Source organism: Oryx dammah, unplaced genomic scaffold, assembly GCF_014754425.2.
Source record: "Oryx dammah isolate SB20612 unplaced genomic scaffold, SCBI_Odam_1.1 HiC_scaffold_19, whole genome shotgun sequence".
Taxonomy (NCBI): Eukaryota; Metazoa; Chordata; class Mammalia; order Artiodactyla; family Bovidae; genus Oryx; species Oryx dammah.
Window position 1 is genome coordinate 48,813,649 of NW_024070203.1, and position 18,633 is coordinate 48,832,281.

An 18,633-nucleotide genomic window follows, 5' to 3' on the forward strand; every position below is an offset into this window, starting at 1 on the left:
CCTGGTCATGGCTGGCTTCAGTGGAGCTTCCAATAGCATGGAAGGTCATCTGCACAGGGGCTAATGTCAGACAGGTCACATACTCTTTGCCACTCTGTCTATCACAGTAGTGCACCTATAACAGAACACACGCAAGCTGCTGAACACCACCAGTAAGGGGGAGCCAGATACAATTGGTCCTTTGCAAAGGCTCTAGCTTTCAAGAAGAAATTCACGTAACTTATGCAGAACACAATTCAAATATTTAAAACCTTATTGGGACTCGAAGATCTATGGAGACTCTATTAATTTTAATTAATATTTTATATTAATATCTTTAAAAGAGTATTAGGAAATGCTTTGCAGAGTGCTCTACATTAGTACAGCCAGAAGAAAAATGCACAACTAAATGCTACACTCATCCTTTTTGTCCAACTTTTCATAATGCATAAAGGACTTTAGGATCAGCATAAGTCAAGTTCATTTGAATCCAATAAAATTTTGTCAACCTGAATTTTCCTCATCTGCCACTTGATTGGTCTGACATTCTTCTATTTCTACATTATAGTCTCTATAAAACCAATGTTATACATATACACACACACATATACATATATATATATGTATGCATGTATCTCAGTATACCATGTTCTGTCTGGAATTTTGACATTACAATCAAAATGAATTAAACTGAAATGACTTATAATGTACAGACCAAAATAAAGTTACTATAATATTATTTTTCTTTTAGTTGAATACAACCAACCATTATTAAAACCATGTGTAAGACACTCTATCAGAGGTAAGGTATGAGGGGTGGGGGTAGGGGAATGTGAGTCCATCTGCCCAATGGAAAAATTTCCATCCTTCCATTTATCTACTTTCAAAAAAGTTCTATCAAGCAGTGTTTGCTGCTGCTGCTGCTGCTGCTAAGTCACTTCTGTCGTGTCTGACTCTGTGTGACCCCATAGACGGCAGCCCTTGAGGCTCCCCCGTCCCTGGGATTCTCCAGGCAAGAACACTGGAGTGGGTTGCCATTTCCTTCTCCAATGCAGGAAAGTGAAAAGTGAAAGTGAAGTCGCTCAGTCCTGCCCGACTCCTAGCGACCCCATGGACTGCAGCCTGCCGGGCTCCTCCGTCCATGGGATTTTCCAGGCAAGAGTACTGGAGTGGGTTGCCATTGCCTTCTCCGCAAGCAGTATTTAATTCTAAGCTAATAAAGTAAAAATAGCGTTGTGATAAATAAACATACATATATAAATATATATATATACACACACAGGTATAATATGGATCTGACAGAAAATGATGATATAAATCCTCATCTAATGGTTTAATAACATTTTTAAACCAGTAAGGTTAAGATTCGCCATTAGTGTCCCTTAAGGCAGGGAAACTTCCTGGAATCTATAAAAAGTAGTTTAGGGTTCAAATCAAGTCAACATACAAAGCTTTGTTTCCAAAGCACTTTAAAGATTTTGTTATAAAAATATTTTTTCCAAATTAAATTTGGGGAAAAGGATTTGATGACAGTTCGAATTCACTGTACCTCCTGAGCAAATTAAAAGTTCACTCAGTGTATGAGTTCAAGAATGTGGGCCTGTTGTTTACTATGCAGCAGTGAAATATGAGAGGGCGGGGGGGGGCGAATGAAACTTACCACGTAACAGGTTTATGCAAAAGTCAATCAATGGTGACACTATAATAGCTACAGCTCACAACCATTTATGGTATAGTTAAAATATTATGTCTGATATAGTGCTATCATAAAACATGCTTTTTAAAATGAAATATAATCACCTTTTGACATCAATTGAAAGACTATATGAAAGACAAGACACTCTCCCAAATACCCAAATTGATAGTGAACATGCTCATAGGTCAGCCAACTTACTGCAGCTTTATTTTTCTCTTCTAGAGAAATGAAAATTAGGAAGGACAAAAAGAACACAAGACAATTCCAGTCAAAAAATAAATTTCAAACTTCATTTCCATCAGTGGCTTGGATACTAGGACTGAAAGATTTAACTTTCCTTCTAATTCACCATGAGCCTGCAATATCCTGTAAAATATTAAGACATCCTACAGACAGTGAATATTGGTAGAACAATACATGTAGGACTAAATGAAAAAGAGTCTCTGCAGAAGCCAAAGGGATACTCAGGCCAAGCAAAATGACATCTACCAAGAACAAGGTTAGGGGCATGGACCACTGGTAAAGTCCAAAGGAAACATAGCTGCCCTTCAGGGATGGAGGGAGCTGGGAAAATCATGTAGCATTTTACAATAACTATAGATGGAGTATCACTTTTAGAAATCGTCAATCACCGTATCGCACACCTGCAACTTACATAATATTGCACAGCAACTATACTTCAACAAAGAAAAAAAAAAAAAAGTAAACACCATCTACATGGAAACCAGTAATGGATGAAACTAGGCTAAGTGTTAGCCTCCTCATTCTGCAGGGCTACCATCAGAGGAGTGACTAGGCCTGAAACAGGTAGAATGTGGAGGAACATGTCTCAGAAGCAGATCAAGTGCCCAAGTCCACCAACCACAAATGTTCAAAGGTGCTGGAGTATGAGGAAGACAAGAAGAAATCATCGTATACCCTTCATCCCCTATGCGTCTTGAGCCAGAACAGACGGCTGGCAGTGGGGGAGCGGGGGCGGGGGGTGGGGAACATGAGCTTGTAGTTTTACAGTGAACTGCACTAAATTTTTCAAAACTAAAGGTGACCAGAAAACCATGGGATTTGCCAAATATAAAAAGAAACACGAATGAGAGATATGACCGATCATGGGGAAAAGTAGTGGCTGGAGAAATAAAATCATTCCACGTTTATACCCTCACTGTACTGAGACTGCTCCCTCCAAACAGATAAAAATATGTAAAAAATACATATATATAGGAAACTACTGCTTTGAGGACATGATTTCAAATTAAATAAAAGTTATAATATACAGACAAAAGGCCTTAAGAAAGAATCATATTTTATATAATCAATCACTAATAAAACAGGTTGGATATGGCTCTTCAGTTATTTATTCTCTTCCTGGACATAGAAACATTAGAGTTCATAAAACTGTGAATTTCTAAAGGAGAATAATGTATGAATGATATTTTAAAATTCATCTTTCTAACTCTAAAAATGCTTCTGATGATTCAAAGCATTAGCGAAACCAGGAATCTTAGAACTCTAAAATAATTAGAGTAATAATATCCCACTGCATTCTACAATGTACAAATCTTCAGGATTGATGGGTGAAATATTTCTGCTACAACAAAACAGTTGTTTCTACAAATGTGGCCCTAAAATTTCCAATGTACAATGATAATATTCCAGTGTCATAGATCTTGATTTTGATCAAAGAGAAATGAATAAAGATAATTTTAGAAAACTACAGAAGTCATCTCCTATGTTTGTTTAAGATTTACTGTTGATGAATCATATCATTTTGCTGTATTTTGTATTCTGAAATGTACACAACTCATCTTGATTCTTACACTGTTGTAGCACTAGTTCTGGATTTATAACACCATTGACCACAGCAAATTGACATTTTGTTTCTTTCTCTTGGGCTTACAAAAAATATTCCACTAAAAATAATGGGTCAGAAATTCTAATATGTGCAAATTAAATAATGCAGCTTCCTTTGAAATCTGCAAATCTATAATAATTTTTATGTTAAAATAAGTTTCCTGTTTGATTTGTAATCGCATAAACCCAGATGAGATGCTATAATTGTGTATTCTGTTAACAATTTCCACCAGTCTAGAGATTTCTTCTTCTTGAAAGAAGAAGTGATTTGTGTCTGACACTGATATTCAGATAACTTAAGAAATAAGAATTCAAAGCTCAATTTGTGATACGTTTAAATGGCAAATCTTGATTCGATTTGAATAAATATCCTCATTCCTTAAAAAAATGAAATAAGGGAAAATACTATAAGCTATAAAATAACTTACATAAAAAGCTAGATATGTGAATTTTTTCATGCCCTTCTGAAAACATGAGGGACCATTCAAATGAAAAATTTTAATTCTATACCCCCTCCCTCTAAAAAAAAGTTGAATCAAATTGTTACTTGCAGAGATTGGGAAATTCCCTAATGTCGGACTACTGTGTTACTAATCTCATCAGGGAAATGGTTAACCGCTTGTCTGTTACATATTTTTAATGGTCACCTGCTGTGGGACAAAAATGAAGAAAGTGTAGAAAAGGTCCATATTCAAAGAAAGCTGCTCAGTAGATCGTTAAGACAAAGGTCTGTACATTGACGTCTGATAATTAACATCATCACTGTGTCAAGAAAACATGTTTGATGAGCACACCTCCCATTCATGAGTTTACTCCACAGCAGCAGGCAGAGATCACATTGTAGTTATTGCCTCCAAGGAGGGGTGAAGACAGCAAAGAGCTGAAGGGTGGCAATTTAGTACTAGATCTTAGAATACTCAAAACATGCTTGATTCTTGCAGTCTGCACACTAGCTGTACAAAAGATGTAAATCTTTATTAACATGAAAATCAGCATATTCTTGGCAAAGCATAAAAACAATACTCCTTGATAAATATGTAGAGTTAATTGGTAATAAACATTTCTTAACTACACCTTTTTTTTTTTTTTGAGGGGGGGTTGCTTCTTAAGGGGCCCAATATTAAAGAAACCTCCTGCCGCTGCAGGAGACGCAGGTTTGATCCCAAGGTGGGGAAGATCCCTTAGAGAAGGAGATGAAAACCGACTCCAGTATTCTTGCCTGGGAAATCTCATGGACAGAAGAGAGGAACCTGGCGGGCTACAGTCCATGAGGTCACAAAGAGCTGGACATGACTGAGCAACAAACACGTTCCCTTTCCCAGGCAGTAATACAAATCCACACTGTTATCTGTTTATAACTAACAAATTTATAAGTGATAAATAAAAGAAGTTCCCCCAGGAAAAGTACTCAGAATGATGCCTAGCTCATAGCTATCATTAAAATAAATAATAGATATTATTAGAATAACACATCCCATAATAATGTTAAAAATTAAGATATGACATGATGTATAATTATTTCCTCTATACTTTTCATAACTAAAGTCAAGTCCTTCATAACTAAAATGTAAACATATATTTAACATGCTCAGTCATGTACCAGGGTTTTAGCTGGGTGAGTAATCTATTTCACTCCGCATACAATATGCTTGGCACATTAATGCCTCTAAAGGGATAAGTGAATGAATGAAATCACATTATACAGACTGAGCCTCAACTTGTAATTATCTTTTCTCTCTTTTGGAGATTCTATGCATAGGAAAAGATTTGAAAATTACACGGCTTTATTTGGTATACAAAATCCAGCAGTGATGTACAGATTTATTTCTAGTATAAAGTCACACAAAAAAACTGGCTTAACAAATGCAACAACAGATGTGTTCTCAGTATTGTTAAGAAAGATAATTGCATTCTTACTTTAAGTGGTGAGTTTGTACATGACATAAATCCTAAATCCTTGTTCACTCCTTTTCTGCTTCATTGACTATGCCAGTGAAGGTCTAAAGAGGCAGCCAATTAATATGTAAATTATACATACACACAGAATTATTTTAGTTTTACATCCCTGGTGGCTCAGACAGTAAAGCGTCTGCCTACAATTCGGGTGACCCGGTTTCAATCCCTGGGTGGGGAAGATCCCCTGGAGAAGGAAATGGCAACCCACTCCAGTATTCTTGCCTGGAAAATCCCATGGACGGAGTAGCCTGGTAGGTTACAGTCCATGAGGTTGCAAAGAGTCGGACACGACTGAGCAACTTCACTTTCACTTCCATCAAAACAAAACACTACATAATTTTTAACAGTCAATTATACATCTACTAGAAAAGAAGTTCCTCTCTTCTATAGTTTGTATTCAGGCTTTGATGCACTCACACACACCCATTTACATATGTAAAACAAGCTACATGAAAATCTACAGGCTTTGCAAAGAAATAACTTCTTAACAAAGAAAACTTTCTCCAAGGTCAAAGAAAAATGAGTTATATAGGCACTCTGTATACCCTGATGCTGGGAAAGTTTTAAGGCAAAAGGAGAAGGGGGTGGCAGAGGATGAGATGGTAGATAGCACCACCAATTAAAAAATTATCAAATAGAAATGTTAGATCAAACAGATACAATGTGCTGTGCTTAGTCGCTCAGTGGTGTCTGACTCTGCGACCCTATGAACTGTAGCCTGCCAGGCTCCTTCTCTATCCATGGGATTGTCTAGGCAAGTCTACTGGAGTGTGTTGCTGTGCACTCCTCCAGGGGATCTTCCCAACCCAGAGATCAAGCCCCAGTTCCAAAAAGATAGAATAACTGAAGTGAAAAATTTATTATATGGGCTTAACAGCAAATTGGAGAGGACAGAGAAAAGAACCAGTAAATCTGAAAATAAACCAACCAAAGTTACACAATCCAAAGATGGTGAAAAACTGTAAATAGTCTCAAAGACCTCCAGGACAATATCAAAAGGCTCAACATATACATAACTGGAGTCCTGAAAGAAGACAAAGAAAAGGGCAAAAAAAATTTTTTTGGAAAAGAAAAAACAGAAACTAGCCCCAAATCTTTCAAAACTAATGAGAAACATTATGGTAATCTAATAGCTAAATGAATCCCAGGCAGGATTAAAAACAACCCTAGACATAGCACAGCCAAACTGGTGAAACCAAAAATGAAGAGCTATCTTAAGAGCAGCTAGAGTAAAACAACACATTACATATATGGTACAGAAACAACTGGTTATCCTGTGGGAAAAACAGACTTCAACTCTTACCCATACCATACACAAAAAATTAAACGAATATCAGCATTAAACACAAAAGCATAAGTCATAAAGTATTTGGAAAAAAATCAGAGAAAATCTTTGCAACCTTGGGGTAGTCAAAAATTCCTTAGATAGGACAAAAAAGTTATAATTTATGGAAAAAAACAAAAAATTGAACTTCATCAAAATTGAAAACTTCCCCACTTTTTAAAAGATGCCATTAAGATACTGAAAAGACAAGTCACAAGCAGGGAGATAATATCTGCAACAGAAAGGATCTGTATCTAGAATATATATAAAAAAAAACTCTGATGACACAATAATTTTAAAAAATCAGTACCAGAAACTAAGAAAAAAATGTGGACATTTCATAAAGATAGAAAATTGGCCAACAAGCTCAAGAAAAGAAGTGCATATTATGGGTCATCAGGAAAACACAAACCAAAATACCAATGAGACAGCACTGTATCCTTCATAGAATAAGACTCATATCAATGTGTGAAACCCTCATACAGTCCTGGGAGGAAGGTGACAAGATTTGTTGTTGCTTTTGTTGTTAAATCTCTAAGTTGTGTCCGACTCTTTTGCAACCCCATGGACTGTAGCTCGCCAGGCTCCTCAGTCCACAGAATTTCCCAGGCAAGAATACGGGGTGGGTTGCCATTTCCTCTTCGAGGAGATCTTCCTGACCCAGGGACTGAAGCACGTCTTCTGCACTGGCAGGCGGGTTCTTTACCACTGAGCCACTCGAGAAGCCCATGCAATATGACACAGCACACTGAAGGAGAATCTGATGGTTTCTTGTAAGCTTGGAAGGACACTTACCACGTGACCCAGGAATTTCACTCTGAGGTACTCTTTTCAAGACAACTGGAAACTCTGCACAAAACCTTGTACATGAATAGTCGCAAACAGCTTTATTCATAATAGCCTCAAGCTGAAAACAACGCAAATGTCCACCAACAGATAAACTGATAGTTTGTGGTATACGTGCATGCAATGAACTAGTTCTTAGCAATGCAAAGGAACAAAGCGCTGACATGCACAACGTGAACAACCTCAAAAACATTACAAGAGTGAAAGAAGCAGGAAACAAAACTGTCTGTTCATGCTGTCTGATTCCATTTTTATGAAATTTTAGGCAATACGAATCTAAGGATAGCCTGGTTGCCACCAAGCCACAGAGAGGTGAGAAAAACAGGCTACAAAGAGGCAACAGGGAATTTTTTCACAGTAATAGAAATATTCCCATCTTGACTGTGGTTGTAGTTACACATTGGCATACATTTTTTCAAAACTCATCAATCTATATAACTAAAATGGGTGTTATTTATTGTGTGTAAATTATACCTCAATGCAATCGATTAAACAATTAAAAGGTATAGTTATTTGATACACTGATACAACAGCTGGCAACGCTAAGTCATTGCTCAATACCTCTCATAAATAATAATCTCCCAATTAATTTCCAATTAATTACTACCTTAGGAGACTAATCATTTAATTTATCTTGTGTCTAGATGTGACTGTGTACCCTTCCACCTGTCCCGTTCCCTTCGCCCCGGCCATATTCCACATCCCACTCCCATCAATCCCATCCTGATGTTCGCTCCACGAGGACAGAACACTTGACTGTCACTTACGCTATATCCTTAGTGCCAAAAAGTGCCTCCAGTTCACAGCAGGTGCTCAATAGACTTCAGCTGACTTAATGAATGAACCAATCCCTTAAACTGTTAGTATTCACTGGGAACATCCCGAGGTCTTTGCCCACTTTTCTTGGTCAGTCTTACCTACTTTTATGGCATCAGTTTCATCTGCACACCAAAGACTTTTGAATATCTGTGTCCTATGCCCTCTTGCTGTTCACCAGAACCACTGACAAATGCCTACTAGACCTAAGCTGTCTTTGAAAGTCCCAAAGGCAACTCAAGTTCACCATGTTTCAAATGGAACTTATTAACCTCCTCTAAGTTTATTCATCGCATTCATACTAAAAATAGAACCTTTCCTAAAACATTCATACCATCTTCTTACTTTACTTTATTCTCAAATTCTTGGAATGGTCAACATACCCTCATAGCCTCTAATTACTCTTCAGTGCATTGAATGAATCTAGCTTCCCTCCCAATCAGACCAGTGAAAGTACCCTCACAGAAGTCAGCACAAGAGACCATTTAATCATCTTATCTGTTCCGTGGACACCTGCACCTCCGCCCCACTCCTCTACAATCACTGTGTGCTTGGAGCTCAGTTGTTCTGACTCTTCGCGACCCCACTGACTGTAGCCCACCAGGCTCCTCTGTGCATGGGATTTTCCAGGCAAGAACACTGGAGTGGGGTGCCATTTCACTCTACAGGGGATCTTCCCAACCCAGGGATCAAACTCGAGTCTCCTGCATTGGCAGGCAGACCATTTACCGCCGCACCACCTGGGAAGCCCCAACAACCATTAGCTTTGCTTAATTTAATCTTTGCTATTTTTCTACTGAATTCAAGCAAAGTCACTCTAATTGGTCTTTCTGCTACCAATCTTTTTTTTGTCTAGTTCCTCCTCCACATGCCTACAAAATTATCTTTCTAAAATAAGAAACCAATGTCACCATCCTTTAGAAAAGAAGTTGGTGGTCTCTAACAGCTAACTTCAAATTCTCAGCAACACACGTCTTTTCAGCTTCCTTGCTGACACTTCCACTTTGAATTCTAAGCATTTCTAAAGCACGTGCCCTTTTATATCTCAAGTACTTACCTCCTTCTGCCTACAATTCCTTTCCTTCTTAGAATTCACCTTAAGATTCTATGTACTTCTTAAAATTTATTCAAAAGTCCCTCTGCTATGGATTCTTCCTAATTCAATCAGTCAGAGCTGTTCATTCCCACCCATTTTTCTTACATGGCTGACCACACCTCCCCCGATCACTTATCACATTACACCTATAATGACATTTATTACACGAGGAAGGCATTTCATTATTTCCTGCAGTATATTGTAGCATGTTACATATTTACTACAAATGTGTAATTTTTTAATTAAATTGTCACATTATGTTCAAAAACTCATCCCTGGAAACTGCACGCAATTTAATAGTGGCCAATCTTCTGTGTATTGATTTTCCTGTCTGACCCCAATTTGACCATAACACTTCCTATGCCCACTGCTTAGTATGCTACCTGGCATGTGTAAGTACTTATTAAGTATCTGCCCAGAGGGATTAAATAAATAAATATGCAATTTATTTATTAACTAAATCAATTCCAGTATTCAATAATATTTTATAAATGAATTAACTTCATATCCATCTACTCTTCACATACATTCTTAATGCACTATCTACTATTTCTAGAATTTTTGAAGTTGTGGACTGTGTATTCTTCTCCAATTGTAGTCCTTGTTTCTTCAAATGTTCTCTAGCAGGGGTCCCCAACCTCTGGGATCTAATGCCTGATGACCTGAGGTGGAGCTGATGTAACGATAATAGAAATAAAGTGCACAATAAATGCAATGTGCTTGAAATCACCCAGATACCAGCCCTTGATCAATGCATGGCAAAGCTGTCTTCTAGGAGACTGTTCCCTGATGCCAAAAAAGGTTGGGGACCGCAGTACTATAGGACTTGATTCTGAACTTTTATTGTACTTTAAAAAATACTACTACAGATAAAAACATTTTAGAAGCTTTTCAAACATCTCTCACTTCTAACAGTTAATATGCTTTTTGATGAGACTATGTGAAGACAGAACTTCCCTGAACCTGAAATCTTCCAAGGATTAGAAGGAACTAATAATTCTCTATGTGAACATGAGTAAGCTGCATTACTAATAGGATGTTTTATTTGTGTAGTTCCGCAAATGTGTATTTACATCATAAAGTTGTATCTCTGAATAAAATCTAAAGTTCCTTCCAGCTCGAAAGAGAACTCTTAAATGACTCAGACTCAGTTGTGTACACAGTGGAGTGCATGACAGAAAAAAGAAGTGAAAGTGTTAGTAGTTCAGTCATGTCCGACTCTTTGCAACCCCATGGACTGTAGCCTGCCAGGCTTCTCTGTCCATGGAATTCTCCAGGCAGGAATACTGGAGTGGGTAGCCATTCCCTTCTCCAGGGGATCTTCCTGAGCCAGGGATCAAACCTGGGTCACCTGCACTGCAGGCAGATTCTTTACCATCTGAGCCACCAGAGTAGAAGGCATAAATAAATTTATTAATGCAATCTATGACTAAACCAAAGCAATATCCAAAAGACCACAGATTACCATGAACACTAATCCTACCTTCAGGAATCAAGCTTCAAACACTATACAATAGTTGGATTTAAAATAAAGATTTGTAAGCAAGAAGCAAAAATGTACCGGCATTTCTGCTGTGTCCTAAAATAATATGCGTAATGCCTCTTTTGCTATCTGATACATAACAAGGCAGTCAATAAATGTCAGTTTCATTTCCTTGTTTACTCATGTATCTTCTAATACCCCTGGCATGTCAGAGTAGTTTTTTTCAGTGTGCAGATATCTTTACATGCAGCATTCCACATACTGCTCTCTTTTTCTCAAGAGTTGTCCTGGATGAGAAGAGAACAATACATTTGAAATTTTGGACGCTGTCATTCATGAAAAAAAAAAAAAACCTTCAGCTGTAGCTGAATGCTGGAGAGGAAAACAGACCATTTCAACATGACTTAGAAAAAATAGGTATATATATATATATATATATATATATACACCAGCCTGACATGATGTAGTACCTAATGGGTACTACAATTAATCTTCTGTTACTAAGTTAAAAATCACATCATTGCCAACCATTTCTAGCAAAAGGAAATGAAATTCACCTTTAGGTGAAAAATAATTTCCTTTTCTTCAACTTGATTGAAGAAATAATTGCTTATTGCTTTTCAAATAATTTCAAACAGAATTCTTAAAATCTCTTGCAATACAAACAAAAAAGGCTACAGATATTTCTAGTTGGGGATGACACATAATGGCAACTATTTTTTTCTGCACATCAGTGGCTCATTTCAGATCCACACCAAAGTCACTGTGTTAGGACAGCTCTTCTATGTATTACGCTTTCTTTGAAATGTGTCTTATTATGTATATGCTGGTGTATCAAGGCTCAAGAGTATGTCTATCCTGATTACATTCTTCAGTGACTTAGGGTGAAGTTAGTCTTGAATAGTTTATGTGGTAATAATGGACTATTTTGTTTCCCTGGTGGCTCAGTGGCAAAGAAGCAGCCTGCCAATGCATGAGATGCAGGTTCAATCCCTGGATTGGGAAGACCCCCTGGAGAAGGAAATGGCAACCCACTCCAGTATTCTAGCCTGGGAAATCCCACAGACAGAGGAGCCTGGCGGGCTACAGTCCATGGGGTACAGAGAGTCAGACACGACTTGGAGACTAAACAACAAATGGACTATTTTATTTAAGTCTTACTTGATTCTTAACTGTTTTTTTTATCACACTATGTTTTTATATGCATCAGGATTTCTTTCTTCAAATGTAATATTTTTCTCTAAATAGTTGGAAATTTCAGCCAAGTAAGATGATATGTAATTCTAATGGTTTGTATGAACTATAGTTATGTGAAATGCATTGACAGTTTGTGTGCCCTTGAGGTTTTGGCCAAGTATATCAAACTCTGAAGAAACCAAACAGGTCAGTTTGCAGATAACAGGCTGCCCATTTGAAGAACAAACCTGAGTTTTAGGGTCACCACAGGAAGACCAAAGACTTCAGGAGAATTCTTCCAGTTTCTCCAAGGTCTTTGGAAAGTTGAGGCTAAATCCAAGAGGGCTTTGTAAGAAGTGACCATAAATCACAGCAAAATCTCTTGACCTCATGCCAAACCCATAAATATATTTTGCTCATTGTACTTTGAGTAATTTCTCATCACTTTATATACATTGTGTAACAGTGTAGATGAAAATTTGGGCTCAGAAGTGACACGGTAAGTTATGTTTCGAGGACAAATTAGAAATGGGGGAAAACATTTCTCAGTGGAGGAGTATATGTCCATGCATAATTTCTTTCTCCATATTTTCCTATTAGAAATCTACAAAATTTTACTTATACTGTTTTTTTTAAAAATGGACCCCTTACTCCAAAAAAACTAGCCGCAAACAGCCTGATTATAAATCAAAAAAACTCTGATTATAAATACATGGATTACAAAAAGTGAGGTATAGGGAAAATAAGAAAAAAGAGAAAGGACAAACATTGATTCTCGAGTTGGGTAAGCCCCACTCCCCATGTCCCATCTCAGTGTAAACTGTACTAAGACCAAACTGTTACAATATGTTATGTCATACATGCCCTTAAGAGAAGCCCATAATTGTAAAAGAAACCTGCTGTCTGTAATCGTACTAAACTTCAAAAAAGAAGACATATTAATTGAAAGGTATTATGTTTGAATTGTACTTGAAAAGAAAGTTTTTATTTAAATAGATACTTCTGAGCCTTCTACTGACATTCTCATCTTGCTAAAAATTGCACCAATATCTAAAACTCACAATAATGAAAAGGCACCCCGCCCAGTAAAACGTTCCCTGTTTTTTATAAAATAAATTAAATATGGTTTAACTAAGATACTAAGTACTTTCTTTACACTCTTTATATGAAAAAAACAAATCTAGTTTTTTATATTTCACTCTGGAGGTTTTAAAAACAACATTGCTCACTGGATGATAATCACAAGGAAGGGTACAGACTAAAAGATTGAAATTAAACCCATCTAGAAAGGATAATTTACTAAAATAATTCATTTTAATTTCCAGTCTAATTTTTCTAATGACTCAATTAAACAATGAAACTGCTTACAGTTAATTATACAGAGAGATTTCTAATATAATTAGTATGAAAAAACATATTTATGATGCAAAAACTCAGAATAATATAAATTATAACACAACAAAACAAAATCTACTTCAGCTCAAAAGTTGATGAGCATTTCAAAATGTCTCCTCCATATTAATTTTCTTTAAAAAGCTGAATGATTTTGAAACATTTTGGCATTATAATTAGAGAGTATCAAGTATACACCAAGGAACCCTGGACACTAAGGTATACCTGTATTTCAAATGAATTTTCTTAACTTTCATAGAAGTTAAAGAAGCATACTAACTGGGCTGGACAAAGCTTGAGGTTCACAGAACTGCTGATATAAAACTTTTTTTTCCTAAAAAGTAATAAGTCAGTAACATTCAAGTTCTAAAAGAAAATTAAAAAAAAACATACTAAATAAAATTTCAAAAAATAAATATTCATTTATGATAGAAATCCAAAAGCTTGCATCTAAAATGTGATTAAAAACTTCAGGTTAGCCCAAGCAAGGATAAAAGAACTATTGAGAATATGCAAGTGTTCAGTCATCTTCTGACCTGCGGAGCCAGCTTTATTAATAATAACTTTAATTGTATAATAATTTTAATTATTTTATAGACTTAAGGGAAAGGATGTGAGCTTAATATTTGCATTCAGTAAATAAGCTTTTTGTCACTCAAATTTCAGTTAAAGAGTGGGTAATGAAAAAAATTTAAAGTTAAAACAACATAGTTTTCAGTACACTAATATATTTTTTACTTTTAATACAATATAGCTGTCACATACAATGGCTCTGGTAGGCTTAAATCAAATGTCAATGGGCACAGAAGGCCAGAGAAGAGTTTATACAATATTCAATAAGCAATAATATCTATTCAGTGTACAATAACAAAATTTTAAAAGTACTAACCTTGAGACACAGAGAAAGAATTTATTGTTTTTAAGTTCCAGAAATAAAAATAACACAATAGCATGGAATCCGTAACAAGCTGGCCCTATCATTTCTAAACTATGGTCCAATTAAAACATTTAAGAAATAGAAACAATCTACATGTTTTTCTAGCAGGTAAATACACCTGAGAAAGTTACCTATAAAGAAATAGGCTTTAAAACTCTTAACCACAAAGACTCTTCTACTGTGACATTATGAGGATGTGCTGGGCACCTGTCAGGGCATGGAGCCATTTCCCACAGTCTGTTCACCGCACAGCTGCAGGTTGCAGCTTGTCAGCAACACAATATTTCACATCAACACCAAACTTGTTTGACCAAAGAAGCACAGTAATGTTTCAAACCATCTGCTTATATTCATTAGTATGTAAGAATCACCAAACACAATTTGGAAATGTTTACTAACTTGTCCATAAATAAGAGTGTATTATCTCAGCATAAACTTTAAAGAAAAAAAAAGGGTCTGAGTAGTCAGCCCAAATATAGGAGTAACAGATTCTACATTTTGACTAAAGTAAAACTATTTTAAAGTTATAGTTCTGTCACTGCCAAGAATTAACAAATAAATACAGATTAAAAAATTTAAGTAGTTCTTCTGGCAGCAAAATGAACATCTACCACAGTTACTTCTCCAAGCAAAAAACTCAATTCAGAGCTTGAATCAATTTGTGCTTTGTTTCTATAAAAACCCAAATGTAGCATTAATTTCAGACATTTTTAGACAACTAGATTTGTAAATAAACAGTGAATTCCTTTCCATCACAGTTTATTTCTAGTTCATCCTATGCACATTATAGACAGAACTAAAAATTGCTTAGTTCTTTTTCTCCAGAACTTTAACTGTGTGAATCAAGGTCCTTTTAAACAGTGAGTTATTATTCTTCTTAAGGTAAACCACAAAAACAAACCCTAAAATTTTAATTTTTAAATTAAATGATTAAAATTTCAGATGACAGAGCCAAAAACTGGTAACAGCTTTTTAGATTCCATATTAATAATCTAATTAAAAACACTAACCACTACCTGCCAAGAAATTAGAAAGAGTCAGGTTTCTGTGAAGGGAAATAAAAAAAAACATGCAAAAATTCTACCCCCTCAACCACGTGATCTTCTCTCATATCTAAATGTGAAAAAAATTTATAAGTACATGATCATTTTAGACAATACAGACCTTCTAGAGCATTTCTAAAGGAAATTACAGTTTTTGGTCTTAGGGAGTAAGACTAAGATGGAAAGGGGTGTGAAAATAGTGAACTCTGCGGGGACATTCTGTTCTTTCTACACACAAGCACGCAGCTCTTCATCCAGTCAAGTGGTTACAGTTCAGTACAGGATTTTCAAGGCAACTAAGATGTCAAAACACAGGTATTTCCTCTTCCTAGAGTTAACAATTCTTTTAAAAGATCTAACCACAGAAGATTATTGTGTTTTTTTTTAAACTTCCAAAAGGGAACAATGACTAAATGGGGGAGGGGGAGAGTTTCCAGCCCCAAATTCTTATACACAACAAGAGGCCTATAAGCTAGGTGTAGACTGCCCGGTGAAATAGAATTACTGGTACCATCTGCGGTAGGTGCTACCCTAGATGGTTCAAAACACAATCCAGTAAAACAATACATGTTTTTATGCCTCAAACAGCTAGAAAGCATTTATTACTGTTCTAACACCATGGTTAATAAACTCCTAAGCCAGTAGACTTCTAGGATGTTGTACCTTAGTGGCATCTCTGAATCATTACTAGCAACAGAATGCCAAATTCAAAATTGCTATGAAAGTAAAATCAGCATTAGAAAAACTCAACCTTACTGTAAACTGGGGGAGCACTTAGTGTTAAATACCAAGACCAAATGTATGAAGGCAGGATCTTTACTTGGGAAGACAGAGTGGAGGGAATAGATGTGCCCAATTGAGACCAATCAGAAGACAGAACAGAGGATGAAAAATGTCTTAAAAAAAAATAGAGGAGGAAGAAAGAATATGGAGGTGAGCCAGGCAGCAAAAAATAATTACTGGAGAGAATGAAAAATCTTTAAAATGCGGCCTGTGCACATGGCTCGTTTTTCTGTCCTCCGTGTTCCTAATGATTTACAATGTAAGTGGCACAGAAGTCACGCGAGCAGGCAAGAATGAGCTTTCTGATGGAGAGAGATGGAGGACTAGGGGCTAATGAAGTGCTTTGTTTTCTTGGTTTTGCTTTTAATTCATACCTGAAAGCCTTGAATCCTTGCTAAATATTCCAGCTGTTTTGAAGGTTGTACTGGAGAACAAGGGGGAGTAGGAGAACTTCCTTTTAAACCTATGGCTTCAGCTGTAGAAGATGTTCCGTTCATAAGGAGTTCCCTGGCAATTGTAGCTGAACTACTCGATGTGGGAGATATACTGAAGAAAGAGCTCGAGGGTTGGTTCATATCTTTGGGTGACAAATAGCCTAGAGTCGTGCCAGAGATTACTTTGTGGCGGCTGGCTTCCATCTCTTGATAAACATCAGGAGACAAATGAAGAATTCCTTTTGGAGCTATAAGTAAAGTAAAGGAACATTGTTATTACACTTAAAATAAGTGAAACAGAAACATGTTAGAGCGTTAGTGATCAAGGATTTCACGTGAAACAAGGCAATGAAAAACACTGTTAAGCACCCGTCTTCCCCATACTTGCAAAGGCAACTGCAGTCTCCTCTTTGGAGGCAAAAAATGTACGTTTCAATATTCCTAAAAAATCATTGGCTTAAAAAAAATCACAAAAGGGACTTCAAGGGAAAGCGTATGTGGTGGAGAAGCTATGGAGGAACGTGGGGAGGAATGTGTAGAAGTGCACTGGGGGTAAGATTTCGAGTGTGTAGGGTCTTCAGCCTGCAATTTAATATTTTATGATCTCATAAAAGAGACACTAAATCCCTAACATATGCAGCAGTTGAGACACAGAGGTAAAATGACGGCTGGGTCAGTCCAAATGATCTGCGCAAAAAACTCATACATCCAATGGCCTGCTGGTATTCCTCTCTCCACAAAGATGTCCCACTGTCAACTCTACCTAATGAACATGTTAAAAACTGACAGAGCATCTTCCTCCCCCAAACTGTCTATCTGGAGACATGATGTCTCCTCATCATGATAGGGCTGCCCTGGCGTCTCAGTAGTAAAGAATTCGCTTGCCAATGCAGGCGATGTGGGTTTGTTCCCTGGGTCAGGAAGACTCCCTGGAGAAAGAAATGGCAGCTCACTCCAGTATTCTTGCCTGGGAAAGCCCATCAACAGAGAAGCCTGGTGGGCTGCAGTCCATGGGGTCACAAAAGAGCTAGACATGACCTAGTGACTAAACAACAACATGATACCACCATCCACCTGCTCAGCTGCCCAACCTAGACTCCTGGCAACCAGCTTTGACCCACTCACAAACAAGTAGCCACCACAAACAAGTGCAGTCTAGAATGTGCCCTGTCAGCTTATCAAGTGTATTAGCTCAAGTCAGGCCATATGCAGATTCTAACATCAAGAGGAGTGAGCCTGGGGCTGTGGCATCAGTTGGCAGAGTTGTAAACATATTTCCCTTGACTTCCATTTGTCTGAGAGATATTTCAAACCACATTTCACATGCTTGTTCTAACATCTTTGGATCAGATATTAACGACTCTCAAATCATGACACTATCTTCTTTTTTTTTCAGCTATAATGACTTTTATTTTATTTTATTTTTCTTATTCTTTTTTTTTTTACTTTACAATTCTGTATTGGTTTTGCCATACATTGACATGAATCCACCATGGGTGTACATGCGTTCCCAAACATGAACCCCCCTCCCACCCCCCTCCACACAACACCTCACTGGGTCATCCCCGCGTACCAGCCCCAAGCATGCCATATCCTGCATCGGACATAGACTGGCAATTCGATTCTTACATGATATTATACATGTTTCAATGCCATTCTCCCAAATCATCTCACCCTCTCCTCCCACTGAGTCCAAAAGTCCGCTATACACATCTGTGTCTTTTTTAACTAGAACAAATAATTTCAAGATTTGTATGGATATACAAAAACCACGAATAGCCAAAGCAATCTTGAGAAAGAAGAATGGAACTGGGGGAATCAACT

At 37.0% G+C, this 18,633-nt stretch overlaps 1 protein-coding gene across 17 annotated transcripts in view; it reads right to left on the minus strand.

The window, feature by feature from the left end:
- STAU2 (staufen double-stranded RNA binding protein 2) overlaps nucleotides 1-18,633 on the minus strand; it is a 320,999-nt gene that overhangs the window by 128,329 nt on the left and 174,037 nt on the right. For 9 of the 17 annotated variants that reach the window (XM_040262036.1, XM_040262033.1, XM_040262035.1 and 6 more), the window contains 2 exons: nucleotides 16,750-17,057; nucleotides 2-115 (listed from right to left, as the gene is read on the minus strand). In XM_040262036.1, the coding sequence (XP_040117970.1) occupies nucleotides 2-115; nucleotides 16,750-17,057 (422 nt within the window). Of the gene's footprint in view, nucleotide 1; nucleotides 116-14,497; nucleotides 17,058-18,633 lie in introns of those variants that run through there. The other 8 variants (XM_040262045.1, XM_040262046.1, XM_040262044.1 and 5 more) reach the window with 2 other exon arrangements.